Genomic DNA, 16,725 nt, shown 5'->3' with positions numbered 1-16,725 from the left:
AGTTGAAAGAGAAATAAAATACTAGGTGAAAAAACAAAAAAACAAAGGTTTTTTTTTCCCCTAGCAAGCAAGGTTAGAAAGAGAAAGGTGTTTTGAAATTAGGAAGAGAGTATGACAAGAGAGAAGTATTTTGTATTTTTTAAAACAGAAAATCTAGATTGTAAACTCCATAGGTCACAGACTGTTGCTTAATTATGTTTGTACAGTGCCTAGCACAATGAGACCGAATCCTAGCTGGGCTCTTAGGCACTACCACAATGCAAACAACACAGACTTTTCAAGAAGTATGACAGACAAAGATTCAGTAGTTAGAGCAGAGTTGGCGAGCAGGAAACAAAAGTAAGGTCCAGTGAGGACATAAGCTAATGATGAAACAAAGGAAGTTGGTCATGGATTCACTGTAGATGGGGACTGAAGAAAAGTTTATAGGCTAATCAAGAAAGAATAAGGCTCCTGGTTTTGCGAAAGCAATAGAGGCACATTCCTTTGTTGTTGTTTTGTTTTGTACTTGTTTAATCTTCAAAAGGGAGAGAGAAACAGAATCCTGGACAATTTCCCAAGAGATCCTTCTACTTTTCAAAAGGAACACAACATAAAATGTGCATTTTAAAAAACCTTTAGATTACTGAAGCTGCAAGAATTCTTTAAAAGTTTAAATTTGCTTTTTCACCATTTATGTGTTTAATTTATTTTTCCCTCTTCACTCAGTTTGGACGATGAAAGTAAACTGGTCAGTCACCTTTAAAAAAAAATTAGGCAATTAAGTGTTGTGGTTCTCAGGTCCTAGCACAATTTTCACATTTATAACGTTATAGGAGAATATTTTAAAAACCATTCACACACATCTCAATTTCACTTTTTTAAAATAAATTTGGACCCCTCGTTTTTGTAGAGAAAAGCTTGCAAATGTAGCTCAAAAACCAGAAGGGAAATAAGAAACACTCAAATGTATTTAATTACCTGATTTTCAGGATTTTAACAGGGTTTTCAAGCCAATTTCATGATTTTGGGGGGCCTGACTCATGATTCTAACATAATACTGCTCTCAGAAAAAAGACTCCAGACACTGAGAAAGTAATAGTTAGCACCTATGCATTTTGAAATCACGTACTGTGCAAACAAAACACACTCTTTAGTGTGTTCTTTGTCCCCTCTATGCTGAGTCACCAGAGGGCATCAGTTTCTAACCCTTCCCAGTTACAGGAATTGGTTCTTTAACTGATACTGTACATGCACAGATAATTTTAGCGTTCTACGAAACTACACATCACTTGTGGCATTTAAAATAAGATTAAGACAAAGCAACAGAAATAGTGTTACGGAAATAATCCTGAAGTGGGGCTAGTCGAAAAAAGGTAACAGGGTTTTTCTTTCTCTAATTTGCATGATTTAAATGTGGTGAAACGTGGATAGATGTTGATTTATTCTCAATAACTCAGTGAGTCATGTTAGGACACACTGTGTGATCTTATATCTTTATTACGCATTTTAACAGCAATCTATTTCTGCTACCACTTCAGAAATGGAGAAACTGATCAGTTTGCAATGGTTGAAGTTTTCTTTTTTCAAATGAAAAACAGTCTCCCATCGGGATCTACAAACTTTTCACACCACAGTATTTTATGATAAAATATGAATGATTTATAAGAAATACTGTAAAAATGATAGTCTAGGCTTGAGCTAATTGAGCTCTTCAGACTTCATTAATGTAAACCTCTATAGACCAATTACTGTAAAAATATGATAAAATGCTATAAACATTGACACTTAAAAAGAGCATAGCAGGGACCTCTTACACATTTACACCAAGGGTTTGGATATTAAAACTATTAGTAATAATTTCATCCTTTCCCCAATACCCAGATTGCTAGAAATAATGTAATCTTTGTATTATTACAAGTGAACTAATTTCAAACCTCACTACCTCTCTGGCAAGTGTTCAGCATAACAAATCCACTTTAAAACACTCAGGAGAATTCAAAACAAACGTCAAAATCAACTTTAGAAGGCAAAACCTCACATGGCTTTTTAAAATGGCAACAGGACAAGCCAATGAAGACGGTGTCACAGAAATAAAGAAATGTTGTACAAGAGCAGAAGCAGAAACAGCCATCTACAAATCTAGACACTTCTTGTGGATTAATGAAGGTTCTCAGTTTAAATAATAGAACAGTGTCCAGAAAGTACACATGTTTCCTGTCACCCCATCAGGGCAGAATTCTCTACATTTACAATATTCAGAGCAACACCTGAAGTGTGCACCTCTGTTTCTGAGATTAAGCAATTTGGAGCAGCATATGTACTGATAGGGGTGTAAGACATTGCATATCAATGGAGAAAGCTCCCCTCCAGTGCAGAAATCACTTTCTTCCCATAATCCCTTTTGAAGACCTACAGCTCTATAGTTATCATTTAAGAAAGACCTCACAGATCAGAAGATGATCACCTGCCAAACAAGAAAAATACTACCTATGTCTTCGGTATGTTATATGCTGAATGCGTCCCTTAACCTTCTTATTTGAAGCATTCAGCACAAGTGAAGTTGCTGAATACTTTTTTTAAGTACTATATTTGCAGGTCACCTTTAACTACAATTATCTAACCTTTTCTTGCTGCTTTGCACCAATTTCAACTGACAGGTTTAATGCCGAGTGGCTCAGAGCACTCTTTGCCCATGTGGATGGTCTCTGAGCCACTCAGTGTTAAAGCAAACAACAGAAGAAGACATAACCAAAGAACTACCAAGAAAAAAGTGCGTTTAATTCTATTCACAGTTTTTTAAATCCAGCTAGGGCTCAGAGCATTGCTCTTAGTGAAAAACTAGTAAAGTAACCTATATTCTTATCCTTGTCAGGATAAACTACTTAACCTTCCCCCTTTTCCTCCAAATGCTTGGTACCTGCTTATTGCCTTGGAAAAACAGAGCATGTGCCCTATTATCCTTCAGCAGATGGATCTCATTGGTTTTGAGCACTCTGCTACCGACTCTTTAAATACATTTGCTTTAATTAGACACTTTAATTAGACAAACACTCCTGAGTATTCAATTCCCACTTCAATTTTTTAACATGTGTTTTAACCTTCCAAGTTACTTTTCCAAGAAACCAGAGTCTTTCGTTACCTCAGGTGACTGAACGGTGAAAATGGGTAAACTCAATTTTGAAAGGAAATACTTATGACACCTTTTTTTTCTAGGAGATGTATACATGCTGTTTACCATTATAAAGAAAATCAATAGCATATTCATAATGTGTACCTGGTGATGCTGAATGTTCTTAATATTGCAAGAAAAATTCTGGTACAGTTGGAATTTGTTAACGTCTTTCTCGTTTACATTTTTTGATGACACTTTTGCCAAGGCTGACTGGATACATATGTACCTTTGCTGACATCTAAATACAAAGAAGAGTAAGTTAATTGGGTGATATGACATGAAGCCTTTAATAGTGTAACTGGAGTTTGTGTTAAAACACAAAATCCTACTGAAATAAATATGAAGCTGCTACTATTGTTTTCAATTGCATTTTATGTCATAATCATCATAAGGGAATTGCATAATATGTCTTAGGGACGCGAATGAAATCATAAGACAGTTAATATATGGACAGCAAAAGAATTTCAAGCAGAGCTCAGAAAAGCTGAGCCTTATCCTTCTCAAGCGTGATCTAACTGGGAGCCCAAAGGCTCCTTTTACATTGCAGTTTGGGGGTTTGCACTAGCCAAGAGATGACAGTACTGTGGATGAGAAGCAAGTTGTAACTCTTATGAAACTGACTGGCCCCAAAGGCTTTTTAAGCCTGGAGACTAGTTGTTTTTGGAGGTTTGGGAAGGCCCATTATAAGGTGCTGCATGGAAGGAGAAAAACTGGTCTATGGTTGGGGCAGAGAGACTCTATCTGGAAGCCCAGATGGACACAGTCCTGCCAACCCCCTGGCTGTGTCCCCACACCTGTCTGATGGAGTAACTATACCTTCTGTGGCAACTGGGTCCTAACACCGCCTGATGCCATGAGTGGGCAGCTGAGAATAACAACACAAGGTGAGACAAAAACTGTGGCTCCAGACCAAAGAAACCAATAGGTGGACAGGGAGCATGACAATCTAAAAAACTGCAGAAGGACTAGTTCAGTTTCTTTGAAAGTGAGGGAGAGAAAAGAGCAACATTTATTCAGCTGTTTCTCTTACTCATCCTTACAATACTAAGTAACCTAGGTTAGTAACCTAGGATAACATTTTCAAAAGCACCTAGCACACTTGGGAACCTAAATCCCTTTTTCAAAAGTGGGCTTCTGTACATGGGGAAAACTGACCAGAACAGCTATTTTGGAATAGCTCCTCATGTGAACACAGTATGTAAAATATGCCAGAAGAGAGTGTTTACACCAAGGAGTTATACCCAGTAGCTAAATTACACTGGAGTAGCTATTCTGGAATGACTATGCCGGATAATTTCCCCCCAGTAGGCAAGCCATTAGGCACTTGGGAGCCTAAGTCTCTCTGAAAGTCAATTAGATGCTTTTGAAAATGTTACCCTTCGTCTTTAATGATTTCTATCCAAACTCCAGTTGTAAAATGATATTTTAAAAACCAGTTTATGAAAGTTACAACCTGTCCATGATTGGTGCAACCATGCCAAATGAAACTGTTATTTTAAATATTTTTTTAAATGCCATTACAATTTACTATGCAAAAAAGGATCCTGTGTGTTAAATTATAACTCCTCTTTTCAACATAGACCATTCCCTTAAACAAGTATTTGTTTTAAACCAGTCCTAAATCAATTATTCATTCTAACCTCACTGCACATAATGTTGTTATAAAGTTCAAATACAAAAGGAAAAAGCTTTCAGATATGTTTATTTCTCCTGTCATTTCACACAAATAGAGTTCAGGAGATTGCAGAACCCTGCAAAGATATAATGTGTTTAGCAAATGCCTACATTTCATTTTGTATGCAGTACTGTTATAGCCAGGTTGGTCCCAGTACATTAGAGAGGAGATGGTCCAATAAAAGATATTACCTCACCCACCTTGTCTCTCTAAATTTCACTTTAACGTTTAACCAAACTCAATATCCACTTGCTTCTTTGCATACCCTACTATGACTTTATTATAGTAGATGGAATATGTGCTAGACAGCTAAATTTTAGGATACCCTTTAAAAAAAAAGAAAATGTTCCATGGCAACAATTCTTAATTTGTAGTTTAGACTGATACAATAGAACAGCATTTCTCAAAATATGAGTGTGTAGGACATCAGTGTTTCATTAAGCATTTTCTGGTTATCTGCAGAATTAATTATTTTGAGAACAAAGCAGTAAAAGAACAGGGGTGGCTAGCCCACAAAAGCATCTCTCTCACGCAAAGCAGTCCTCAAAATGACGCCCGACTCTGAAGGCAGCAGCACAGAAGTAAGGGTGGCATAGTATGGTATTGTCACCTTCACCCCTCTACTGCTGCTGACGGGGCACTGCCTTCAGAGCTCGGTGCCTGGCCAGCACTTGCTGCTCTCTGGCCACCCAACCCTGAAGGCAGCACAGAATTAAGGATGGCAATATTGTGACCCCCTACAATAACTTTGTGAACCTCCCCACCCCCTTTTGGGTTGGGACCCCCAGTTTGAGAAATGCTGGTCTTCCCAGTGAAATCTGTAAAGTACACAAAAGCTCAGATTTTATCCGGGAGACCAGATTTCACGGTCTGAGACATGTTTTTCACGGCGATGAATTTGGTATGGCCCCATCTATAATATCAGCCAATCAGATCCTACCCAATTCATAATGCTGTATACTGCTAAAAAAATTACTTTTTCTGGATAAATTGCTCCATATAGATAACAGTTGCACTAAATCTGTTTTCTATTCCAACCAGAATGCAACAGAGTAATAACAACACAGCAAGAGCAACTGTCACTCTACTGCATCGATATTCATCAGATAAAGCAATTAAATCTAAGTCAGTATTTGGTATAACAAAAATAAATTCATTCTATTCAAATGTAGTCAAAGATCAATGTCTCCTGCTTTGAAAATAAATCTCTCTGCTTTGCTTTGGCATTTATATTAAAGCAGAAGACTATTATTTTCACACTGTTTTAATTATACTGATTCTATGCTTTAAGAATTAAACCACAGAAAATTAGCCATTAACCTTTATAGGTTGCATCCAGCCCTGGCCTAAGTGGGTGCAAGTGAAGTAAAAGGGGTTGCACCTGATTACATTAGGTCTCAGGTTGGCCCTGAGGGTCTAATCTGTATGCACACAACTTACTGGTAAGCACTTGAAAAGCTACAATGTGAGGAAGCTGCAAGGGATGGAAAAATTTCCTTCCAATTTTCAATCCCCCTAAAACTCTGAGGGAGAACAATTAATAATAATAAAATAATAATATATGGAGATATACCTATCTCACAGAACTGGAAGGGACCCTGAAAGGTCATCGAGTCCAGCCCCCTGCCTTCACTTGCAGGACCAAGTACTGATTTTGCCCCAGATCCATAAGTGGACTCTTCAAGGACTGAACTCACAACCCAGGGTTTAGCAGGCCAATGCTCAAACCACTGAGTTATCCCTCCCCCTCATGGGGCTATTTGTGAATGAAGCTGCTGAGAGACATTCTAAATCCAGGCTTTGGGGGATTAAATATCCTGTCCTGATCACAACAGATTTCTCCAATTCTGGTCCTGAATAAATTTGCCACGACTAAGGACTGTATGTATGCAGAGAGAGGGACAGCCAATAATACTTGTTTCCTAGCATTTGTGTGGGGCAAGTTCTCTGCCAAACACAAAAAGACAGAATTTGATCATATAACCTGCAAAATAAGTGAATGACTATGAAACTTTGAAACTTACAGTATCCTAATGAAATCCAGTGTATCCTTATCTTTAGCAAACATGTCAGCAAGGATGTGTTGTACTCCAGCCTCTACTTCCTGAATGGTTGTAAGTCCTTAAATGAAAACATACTGCTAATTATTATAAAGAATCTAAAAACCAGAACATAACTAAGTAATCACATCAGTAATAAAATATATCCCTAAATACATACAAGCGGAAAGGAAATAAATACAAGCTACTGGAATAATCTGGAGTGTTGCAATAAAGAAACCAAATTGATGGAATTAGCGAATATCATCTGGCCATTCCTTCCAAAACATCTAAAATTAATATCAGATTCTAAAAGTACAGATTATTAATTATGTTACTGTAAATCAAAGCAATGTTAATTGAGAGATGGATATCAAACATCTATACCTTATTCTAAAAGTACTTGCTTGGGCTTCATATTTATTATACATTAGAAATAATAAAAATAATAAAGTTAGATATTTGGACACAGATTAAGAGAGTTCACGCAAGATAAGTAAGCAAAATAGAGGATCACACGCTCCTACTACCTACCGAGCATGTCACTTTTTTAAAGCATACTACATTGTTGCAATCCTGAGTACCTTTCCACAAAATGCTATAAACTTCAGTATTACAGGGCGAGCACATTGTGTTCCCTGTATTGAGGCTGCCTGATCTTCCAGATGCTTTTTTGTTCTTTTTTTAATGATTTCAACCATTTTGCTCAGTACAGATGTAACTCTTAGAGGGTCTGTTATTCCAAGGATTACTCCTATAGCCTTTTTTTTAAAGTATAGGTACAAAAATGTTTGCTATACTCCAGTTGTGTGGAACATGAGCTGTTTTTAAATGAGAGATTGCAATATTTGTTAGTAGCTCAGCCATTTCATTCAGCTTCTTCAGAACTCTTAGACCAGGGGTTCTCAAACTGGGGGGTCGGGACCCTCAGGGAGCCAGAAGGTTATTACATGGGGGATCGCGAGCTGTCAACCTCCACCCCAAATCCCGCTTTGCCTCCATCATTTATAATGGTGTTAAATATATAAAAAAGTGTTTTTAATTTATAAGGGGGTGGGGTCACACTCAGAGACTTGCTATGTGAAAGGGGTCACTAGTAAAAAAACTTTGAGAGCCACTGTCTTAGACGTACCTTATGACCTGGTGACTAATTTGCTTTGTAAATCATCCGTTTGCTCCTAAGCCCCTACACACTCAGAGTACTTCCTCTTTGTTACCAGAAAGGAGCACGTCCAGGTTAGAAATCCCCTCAACATTCTCAGAGGTGAAGAGTGATGTAAAGAAATAATTTCACATCTCAGCAATGTCTTTATCTTCCTTAACTGCTCCTTTTAATCCCTGATAATCCAGCAGACCCATCAATTGTTTTGCAGGTTTCCTGCTTCTGATATACTTCATGAATTCTAGACTCACCTGTTAAACCAACTGTGTCTCTCACAACTCTACAAGGCTTCATATCCCACTGAGAGCAATCAAGCCAAGCACAAACTCATATCTTCAATACTGCACACTCAAGTTTAAGACCATTTAGCTATACTACTTCTCAAAAGAATCTGCCAAATCTATGTGCTTAAGTCTGCTGATTGTAAAACAGACTATTTACATATACATAAAGAACTGTTCCAGAGTGTTACACCCTCCATAAAGGTAACAACCTAATCATGCAACCAAGTTATTATAGTTAATCCTTTACTTCAAATGCTAGAAGTCTGTGCTGCAGTGTTGAAATTTTAGGATTCAAACTCTGCTGCCAGTGCATGGGATGAGGCACCACAGTTAAACATTATAGAATTTGTTCTTGCCTTTTTTTCTTTTTAAAATAAAAAGTAGAAAGTTATGCAGAAAAAAGCTTCAAAGAATGTTAAGGTCAAGCACTCCAAATTAGGAAATACCAGAACTAAGGCTGCCAAAGCAATCTTAATTCTACGCACTTGTGCATATGCACTATGGCCTAGCCTTTAATAATATGACTGAATGCTACTTTTTCCTATAGAATCCTTGCCTCAGGTGCTTAGCAAATGATAACTGAAAGGCACATGAAGACTGAGGCACAATTTGTTTTCTGGTTAAAGGAGGTCCACATGAGCAGGGGAACTCTGTTTTATCCCTGGCTCTGCCAAATTTTCTATATGATACTGGTCAAGTTTACTAAACCAAAATTTTGTTCAGAGCCAATAATTGTATGTCCTTCATTTTTTGAATGCCCAACTTGACATGAGGTCTCATTTTAAGAAGTGATGGGCACTTGCAGTCCTGAAGACAGCAGAAGCTATGGGTGCTCAGCATCTCTGACAGTAAGGCAGTGTGTCCTGGAGGAACCAGAAGATTCCACCTTCTAATCCTGGCTCTCCAGGGACAACGTGTAGCTTTGTGCAAATCTGTTTCAGGACTGGTCTACACTACCAAGGGAGGAAATAACGTTGCTGAAATCAACGTACTTAGATCTACTTACCGCGGTGTCTTCACTGCGGTGTGTCAACAGGAGATGCTCTCCCATCTATACTAGACACAATAAATCGACCCCCGCTGGATCAATCTTTGCCCGTCGATCCAGCCAATAGTGTAGACAAGCCCTAAGTTTCTTCACATGTAAAATAGGTATTCAATCTCTTAACATCTGTACAAGGCTCTGAACATACAGAAAGCTATAAAAATGCTTCATACTCTGAAAAACCTAGGTTTCTCAAATTGGGCAAGTTGGAATAACTGGGCCTATAAATTTACCATAATTGTAAACTCAGCTGTGAAAAGTGAGAAAAATACATAAAATAAATAACTAGAACAATCAAAGTCAACAGGAAAAGGTGCAAAAGGAAGACAAAGACCAAATTAGTCCAAACGAAAGGGCCTACTGATATAATTCAAGGACTGTGCTAAGATCATGCCTGGTAAACAAGAACAGAGAGAGAGTGGAAATCAATCAATCAAAATTGGTGTTTCAGAAATTAGGCCTAATTGGTGGACAAAGTAATGAGAAGATGGGTTGTTCCACACATCACTGCTTTTGGGGATACATAATAAAAGACAGACAACAAGGGAGCAGGCTACTGTGATGCTGGCTGACTGAAAAAGTGGAAGGAGCATGCTTCACCATCATGGTTGCCACCCCCACTGTCTTCAGGGACTCTGTACCTTCTTCATCCTGATCCGAAGGCATATTCTGGCCAGATTGGACCAGAGGGAGGAACCCAGATGACACTGCCACCTTCATTGGCTTCTGCTAAATCCCAACCACCACCTGAGAAGGGAAACCACTCGTCCCCCCCCCCCCACCAAATCTGTTAATTTCCTTCCCTACCTTATTTCTTCTCCTTCCCATCCATAAGAATGGACATACTGGATCAGACCAATGGTCCATCTAGCCCAGTATCCTGTCTTCCTACAGTGGCCAATGCCACATGCTTCAAAGGCAATGAACAGAACAGGGAAATCATCAAGTGATCCATCCCGTTATCCAGTCCAAGCATCTGTAGTCAGAGGCTTTCAGACACCAGAGCATGGGGTTGCATCCCTGACCATCTTGGCTACAATAGTTATTGATGGACCTATCCTCCATGAACTTACCTAATTATTTTTGAACCCAGTTACAGTTTTCGCCTTCACAACATCCCCTGGCAATGAGTTCCACAGGCTGACTGTGCATTGTGTGAAGAAGTACTTCCTTCTGTTTGTTTTAAATCTACTGCCTATTAATTTCACTGGTGCTTGTGTTATGTGAAGGAGTAAATAACACTTCCTTATTCTCTTTCTCCACACCATTCATGATTTGATAGACCTCCATCATTTCCCCCCTTAGTCGCCTCTTTTCCAAGCTGAATAGTCCCCATCTCTTTAATCTTTCCTCATACATTAATCTGTTTCATATCCTTAATCATTTTTGTTGCCCTTCCCTGTACAAACTCCACCAGTGCCAGTCCCAAGCCTGGATCAAATAGGAGGAGGGTTGGTTGAAGGGGCGATTTCCCGTCACATAAAAAAAAAGGGTCTAGCTACAGAGACTACTCATATAAACCAAAAATCAAGGCCTGAGGAGTCTGGAAAGCGTTCAGATGCGCATATGACAGTGGATGATCAAATCCATCAGGAAATCACCCACTCGATGGTCCAAATTCTGAAGGCCAAAAAGAGTACATGCATAGCTATGTGGAATGTACGAACTCTAAATAGTGCAGGAAAATTAGCACAGGTAATCAAAGAAATGGACCGATATAAAATTGATATCCTAGGACTTTGTGAAGCTAGAGGAAAAGATCAAGGTATGATAACATCTGGAGAAAAAACAATGTTATATTCAGGTGGAACCAAACATGAGACAGATGTAGGAATCATCATGAATAGCGCTGCAAAGAAATCACATATGAATTGGCAGCCAATATCAGATAAGCTACTGGCAGCTAGAGTCCACTCTCGGCACATTAAGTGCACCATAGTCTAGGCATGTGCTCCAACAAACAATGCAGATGAAGAGGACAAAGAGAGATTATATACAGAATTGAACGATGTAATGAAAGAAATACTAGACCACAATCTTGTCCTGGTTATGGGAGATTTTAATGTCCAGATCAGAAATGAAAGAGGGGGTTGGGAAATAGCCATCAGCCCACATACAACTGGAGCAACGACAGACAATGGCACAAGACTTCTTGAATTTTGTGCCAAAAACAATCTTAGCATCTGCAATTCCTTCTTCCAACATAAAAACAAACACAAAAAAACATGGATTTCCCCAGATGGCCGTACACAAAATGAGATCGACTATATCTGTGTTAGTCACAGGTGGAAAACATCAGTGTTCGACACAAGAGTATTCAGAGGAGCAGATATAGGGAGCGATCACTATTTGCTGGAAGCAAACATCAAATTGAAGTTTAAAGTGCTTAAAAAGAAAGAACACATGCTGAGAAAGGAAAAAGAACGCTTACCAAATACTGCCCTTGAATGGAAGCCAGAAAATGCAAGAAGAGAAGAAGACCACGAATAACATGGAAACAAAGAGTTCTGAACAACATCAAGCACCTCCACATGAAATGGGAAGATTTGGCAAGAAGAGCAGTTTACAGGCAAAGATGACAAATGTGGGTAGCCCAATGTGCAGCAAAGCACAGGATCGACTAAGGTCTAAGGTTCCCTGTACCTTTTCCATTTCTAATATGTCTTTTTTTAGATGGGGTGACCAGAACTGGATGCAGTATTCAAGGTGTGGTTGTACCGTGGATTTATATAGTCGCATGGTATTTCTTGTTTTATTATCTATCCCTTTCCTGATTGTTCCTAATATTCTGTTATTCTGTTCATCGAACTATCCATGAGGACTCCAAGATCTCTTTCTTGAATGGTAACAACTAATTTAGACCCCATTATTTTGCATGTATAGCTGGGATTATGTTTTCCAATGGGCAACACTGAATTTCATTTGCCATTTTGTTATCCAGTCACCTAGTTTCGGGAGAGCCCTTTCTAACTCTTCGTAATCTGCTTTGGACATCTTGAGTAATTTTGTAACATCTGCAAATTTTGCCACCTCACTCTTTAACCCTTTTTCCAGGTCATTTATGATTATATACTGGTCCCAGTACAGATACCAGAGGGACTCTGCTATTTACCTGTCTCCATTCTGAAAACTGACCATTTATTCCTAACCTTTGTTTCCTGTCTTTTAACTAGTTACTGATCCAGGAGAGGTCCTTCCCTCTTCTTCCTTGACTGCTTAGTTTGTTTAGGAGCCTTCAAGGAAAGATTTTGTCAAAGGCTTTCTGAAAGCCCAAGTACACTAGATCCATTGGATCACCCTTGTCCACAGGTTTGTTGACTCACTCAAAGAATTCTAGTAGATTGGTGCGTCATGACTTCCCTTTACAAAAGCTGTGTTGACTCTTCCCCAACATATCATACACTTTTGCCCTCTCCTTCTCCTTTGCCTTCTAATAGCAGTCTGACTTAGCTGGCCAAGACTGTTTATTTTGCAACACTGCTGTAAGCCTGTGACCAGAAAGGCAGCTAAATGCAATGTCCTAAACAGCCTGATGCTAATACAAGTTTACCAGGTTGCAGAGTGACTGAAAAGACCTGTGTGCGGTGCCTTTGTTTTTCAGCAGTGAGGTTGCAAGTGAAAGTCAACACCAAGACAGAAGCTGCATTTTTTTTTATCTTTGCTGTTCTCTTCTTTTCCCTTGTGTATATGTTTGTCTTGTTTTCTAGAAAACAGAACTGGACTTTAGCAACACCACCAACCAATAGCTCCAGCCCATCTCAACTAACTTCTCTCTTCTCCAAAAGCACAGTTATTACCATTGAGAAGACAATCAAACAAGGGCAGGTGGGCATGGGGGAGTTCCTTTAAAGACTCTCTACAGCTAAAGCAAAAGGGAATAAGAGATACTGTTCAAATAAAAGCCTTACTTAATACATTACATTTAAAATGGTTTAATCATTTTTCCTTCTTTTTCTGTATCTTTAATAAAAGGTTAAAAGAATTCTTAATGGTGTGTTTACCATGGTAATAAGCATGCTGAGGTTTCTGTATACAAAACCCCAAATCTTGTTTAAAACTGTTTAATGTTGGACAGTTTCAGTGTCACATTAACACATCTTTGACTCTTTGGATTCTTTTATTCTATCTAAATTAACAGGACAAGCAGCAAGTTATTGAGCAAATCAAAGTAGTGGTAAATTTTGCCCTTAATCTATGTGTGTCAGTTTCCCATTTGTAAAAAAGGATGCAAGTCTTTCCTATTAAACATTCATTCGTGTTTGTGAGGTGCTCAGACACTACAGTGACTGGCACCACAGAAAAGCATGTGAGGAAATGAATAATTCCGTATCCAGTGCAGAATTTGGATGGGGTGCAGTAAATGAAGGATACATCTACACATTGGATGGTGAGGATAAGAGAAATATTGAAGAGCTACCCATTGAGTGAGCACCACCTAGCCAGTGCACTGCTGGAGGAAGGGGTCCTGTGCTAAAAACTGTGATCATGTAATTAACAATTATATTACAATGCATATGCACAAAGGAGCAGAATGAAGACTGCAGACAGCCTAAATTCTGGCATTTCATAATTTTTGAATGCTTGACTTTGCAACCTAAACAACATATTTTTAATTCAGAGTTTGTTCTTTTTTGATACATAACATATTACTAGGAACATTCTAAAAATTCCAACTGAGAAATTAAAAGCCATAAGCCAGAATCCCATGGGACCTTTTTTGCATGACTAGGAGCTCACTCCTGTGAGATCAAACAAAATTTATTCTCCTCTCATATTGCATGCAGGCTGTCAACCTGGCTGTCACCCCGATACCTGATTCTTATATGTATGTCGTTTGTAAAGTGCCTCATGGTCTTTTAGGATGAAAGGCACAATATAAATGCAAGCTCTGATTCTCTATTTCTAGCAGAATATTGAAAAGGGTTTATTCATTCCAAATATTAAAAATTACAATGATACATGCTACTCCAATAACTGACAGTCCCTTTTGAATGCAAGCATTGGTACTCCTGATAATTCATCTCAACTTTCATTACAAACACTTCCCTTTGGCTCTGGCATTCTCCCAGCGCAATCAATTTTCTGACAGTATAGCACACAGCAATGCTTGCAACATCTTGCTTTATGAAATATTGCAGCACTCTAAAATGTGATACTTAATCAATCATAAATTTTGCCAATTGATTCACAATGCTAAATTTGGACCAATTTAACTTTACCATTTTAGTTAATCTTTATATTTTGATTACTGTTTATAATGTGAGATGAGTAAGAGTCAGTATCAACAAGCAGTTTCAGCATATGCATTGTAAAAAAGGGTGACATGGAAAAGAAGAGCTTTACTAGCCTAACACTATGGAACAGTCTCCAACAATCCTGGTGGTTTATTGTCAGAAATTGCCCCCTACAAATAATCGCATTTTCAAAGACAGAATCAGTTCTGCAGAATTTAAATGTGATACAAGTAGTAGTTAGAGCACCCATTCCAATACCAGACTGCCTTCTCTCCAGCACCATCAACACCCACTCAGCACTTAAAGGGCTCCCACTCACTCCCAAGCACCAAATACAGACATTTTTAGGATGTGCCTTGGTGGATGAAATTTGCCTCAGTGCAGGATGCCTGCACAAGTCCCTTTATAATACTGAACTATAAGTCTTGTGTCAAGGTGTAAGTGGAGATGGAACCTTAGACAGGCCCTCTGTGCCGTAGTGAAATTCACCCTATATTTCCTCATGCCACAGTCCGTGTAGCAGGTACTCATTTCTCCAGCTTTCCTTCTCAGATTTTCCAGAATTTTTTTTAGACAATAGATGACTGTGATTTTCAACTTGGCTTTTTCTACTGCATCTATCGCTGAAGTCTCTAAGCAATGTAAGATATTCTCATATTAAATTTCAATAGTATAAGGACAACTAATAAATAAAGCTGTTTTTTATTCAAGGTATGTTCTAATTCCCATTACCGCATACAAGAACTGAGTACTTACCTTTGACATTAGGCTTAATGTAAGAAAACAGACTGAGTTCTACTGGGTTTTCAATGAGAGATATGGCAGCAGGTTCTAATCCCAGTTGTTTGGCCCTTTGGGCTTTGGTACCTTTACTTCCAGTTTTATATGGTGCAGACTGTGGGGGGGAAAAGTAGTTGTAAAATGTATTGTTATTTAAAAAGGCAGAGATCAACATTTCTGCAACATATTTTGGATCAACCAGAACATTGGCAAATTTGTGTCAAATTCACCAAATTGTTTCAGTCAAAAATACCCCCCCAAAATCAAAACATTTTGTCTTGGCATCTTCTAAATGAAAGGTTTCAATTTTTAGATTAAAAATGACTTTATTTCAAAATGTGCTTCAGCTTATTTACAAAATATAAAAAAGCTCAAAAAAATCAACAAAATGTTTTGTTCAATCCTAAACTATTTTTTTCCCCATTTTCCAGAATGGCCAAAAATCAGTTATTCTCACAGCACTAGCCACAGCTACCATTGTTCATTACATCTTCTTTAATTGTACAAGATAAAATGTCACAAACATATTTAAAAAAGAGACACTAACCACATGGTCCAATTCATCCAAAGTTTTGCAGTTTAATAAGGCTGTTAATAGACCTCCCGATAGCTTTCCTTCTTTCTTTATCTTCTGTATTGTTGCATGTGTCTTCTTTGCAACAGTACTACAATACATGGGTTTTATGTTAATAAATAATCACATTTCAAATCAGATTAAAAAGATTATCACTAAATGTGGTCCAACCTACTGGGTCTCATGACAGCATGTTGTTGAGGCAGTGTGTTTGGCCTCAGAAGCCATGGAAGACTACACCATATATCAGCCTCGAGGAACCCACTCTGACAAATGCTGTAGAAATCCTAATAATTTCTCTCCCATTTTAATATTTGTTCAACAAAGCTTACAATAGTTGGGGGGGCGGGGAATCTAGAAATCAACAAAGGGTGTCAAGCTAAGTGTTTTATGCTTTGATGTTCCTTGTAACACTGCCACCCTGTGATCCAAGTGCAGCAAGTGTGACACTTCATCTAAATAAGAATTTATATTAAGTACCTATGAGCTAAATCCAGGGTGATGAGCACCTGGAACTCTTCCTCAAGTCAACGGGAGCTGCAGATGCTCAGCACCTCTCAGGATCTGTCTCTATAGTAGCAGAGAGTATTAGGGACGTCACAGGGTCCAGCAGCCACTAGTAAGTGAAATCATTACAAAACACTTGAGTTGGTCTGTCAGTGGAGGACAGTGGCACACAATACTGCATGCCCCCCCAAAACTCCGTTTCCTGTCCCAGGCATTCTCCCCTATCTGGGGGGATCCGCTACTCCAACAGGACTGGAAGGGGGAGATCTCA

General features: G+C 38.6%; 1 protein-coding gene across 2 annotated transcripts in view; it reads right to left on the bottom strand.

The window, feature by feature from the left end:
- The window catches only part of SRBD1 (S1 RNA binding domain 1), a 224,184-nt gene that overhangs the window by 174,171 nt on the left and 33,288 nt on the right, over nt 1-16,725 (bottom strand). For both annotated transcript variants that reach the window (XM_054023628.1, XM_054023629.1), the window contains 4 exons: nt 15,921-16,038; nt 15,350-15,488; nt 6,854-6,950; nt 3,257-3,392 (listed from right to left, as the gene is read on the bottom strand). In XM_054023628.1, coding sequence (XP_053879603.1) covers nt 3,257-3,392; nt 6,854-6,950; nt 15,350-15,488; nt 15,921-16,038 — 490 coding nt within the window. The remainder of the gene's footprint in view (nt 1-3,256; nt 3,393-6,853; nt 6,951-15,349; nt 15,489-15,920; nt 16,039-16,725) is intronic.

Source organism: Malaclemys terrapin, chromosome 3, assembly GCF_027887155.1.
Source record: "Malaclemys terrapin pileata isolate rMalTer1 chromosome 3, rMalTer1.hap1, whole genome shotgun sequence".
In the NCBI taxonomy this organism is placed as follows: domain Eukaryota; kingdom Metazoa; phylum Chordata; order Testudines; family Emydidae; genus Malaclemys; species Malaclemys terrapin.
The sequence above is the reverse complement of the archived record's forward strand: the minus strand, read 5'-3'. Positions and strand labels throughout refer to the sequence as shown.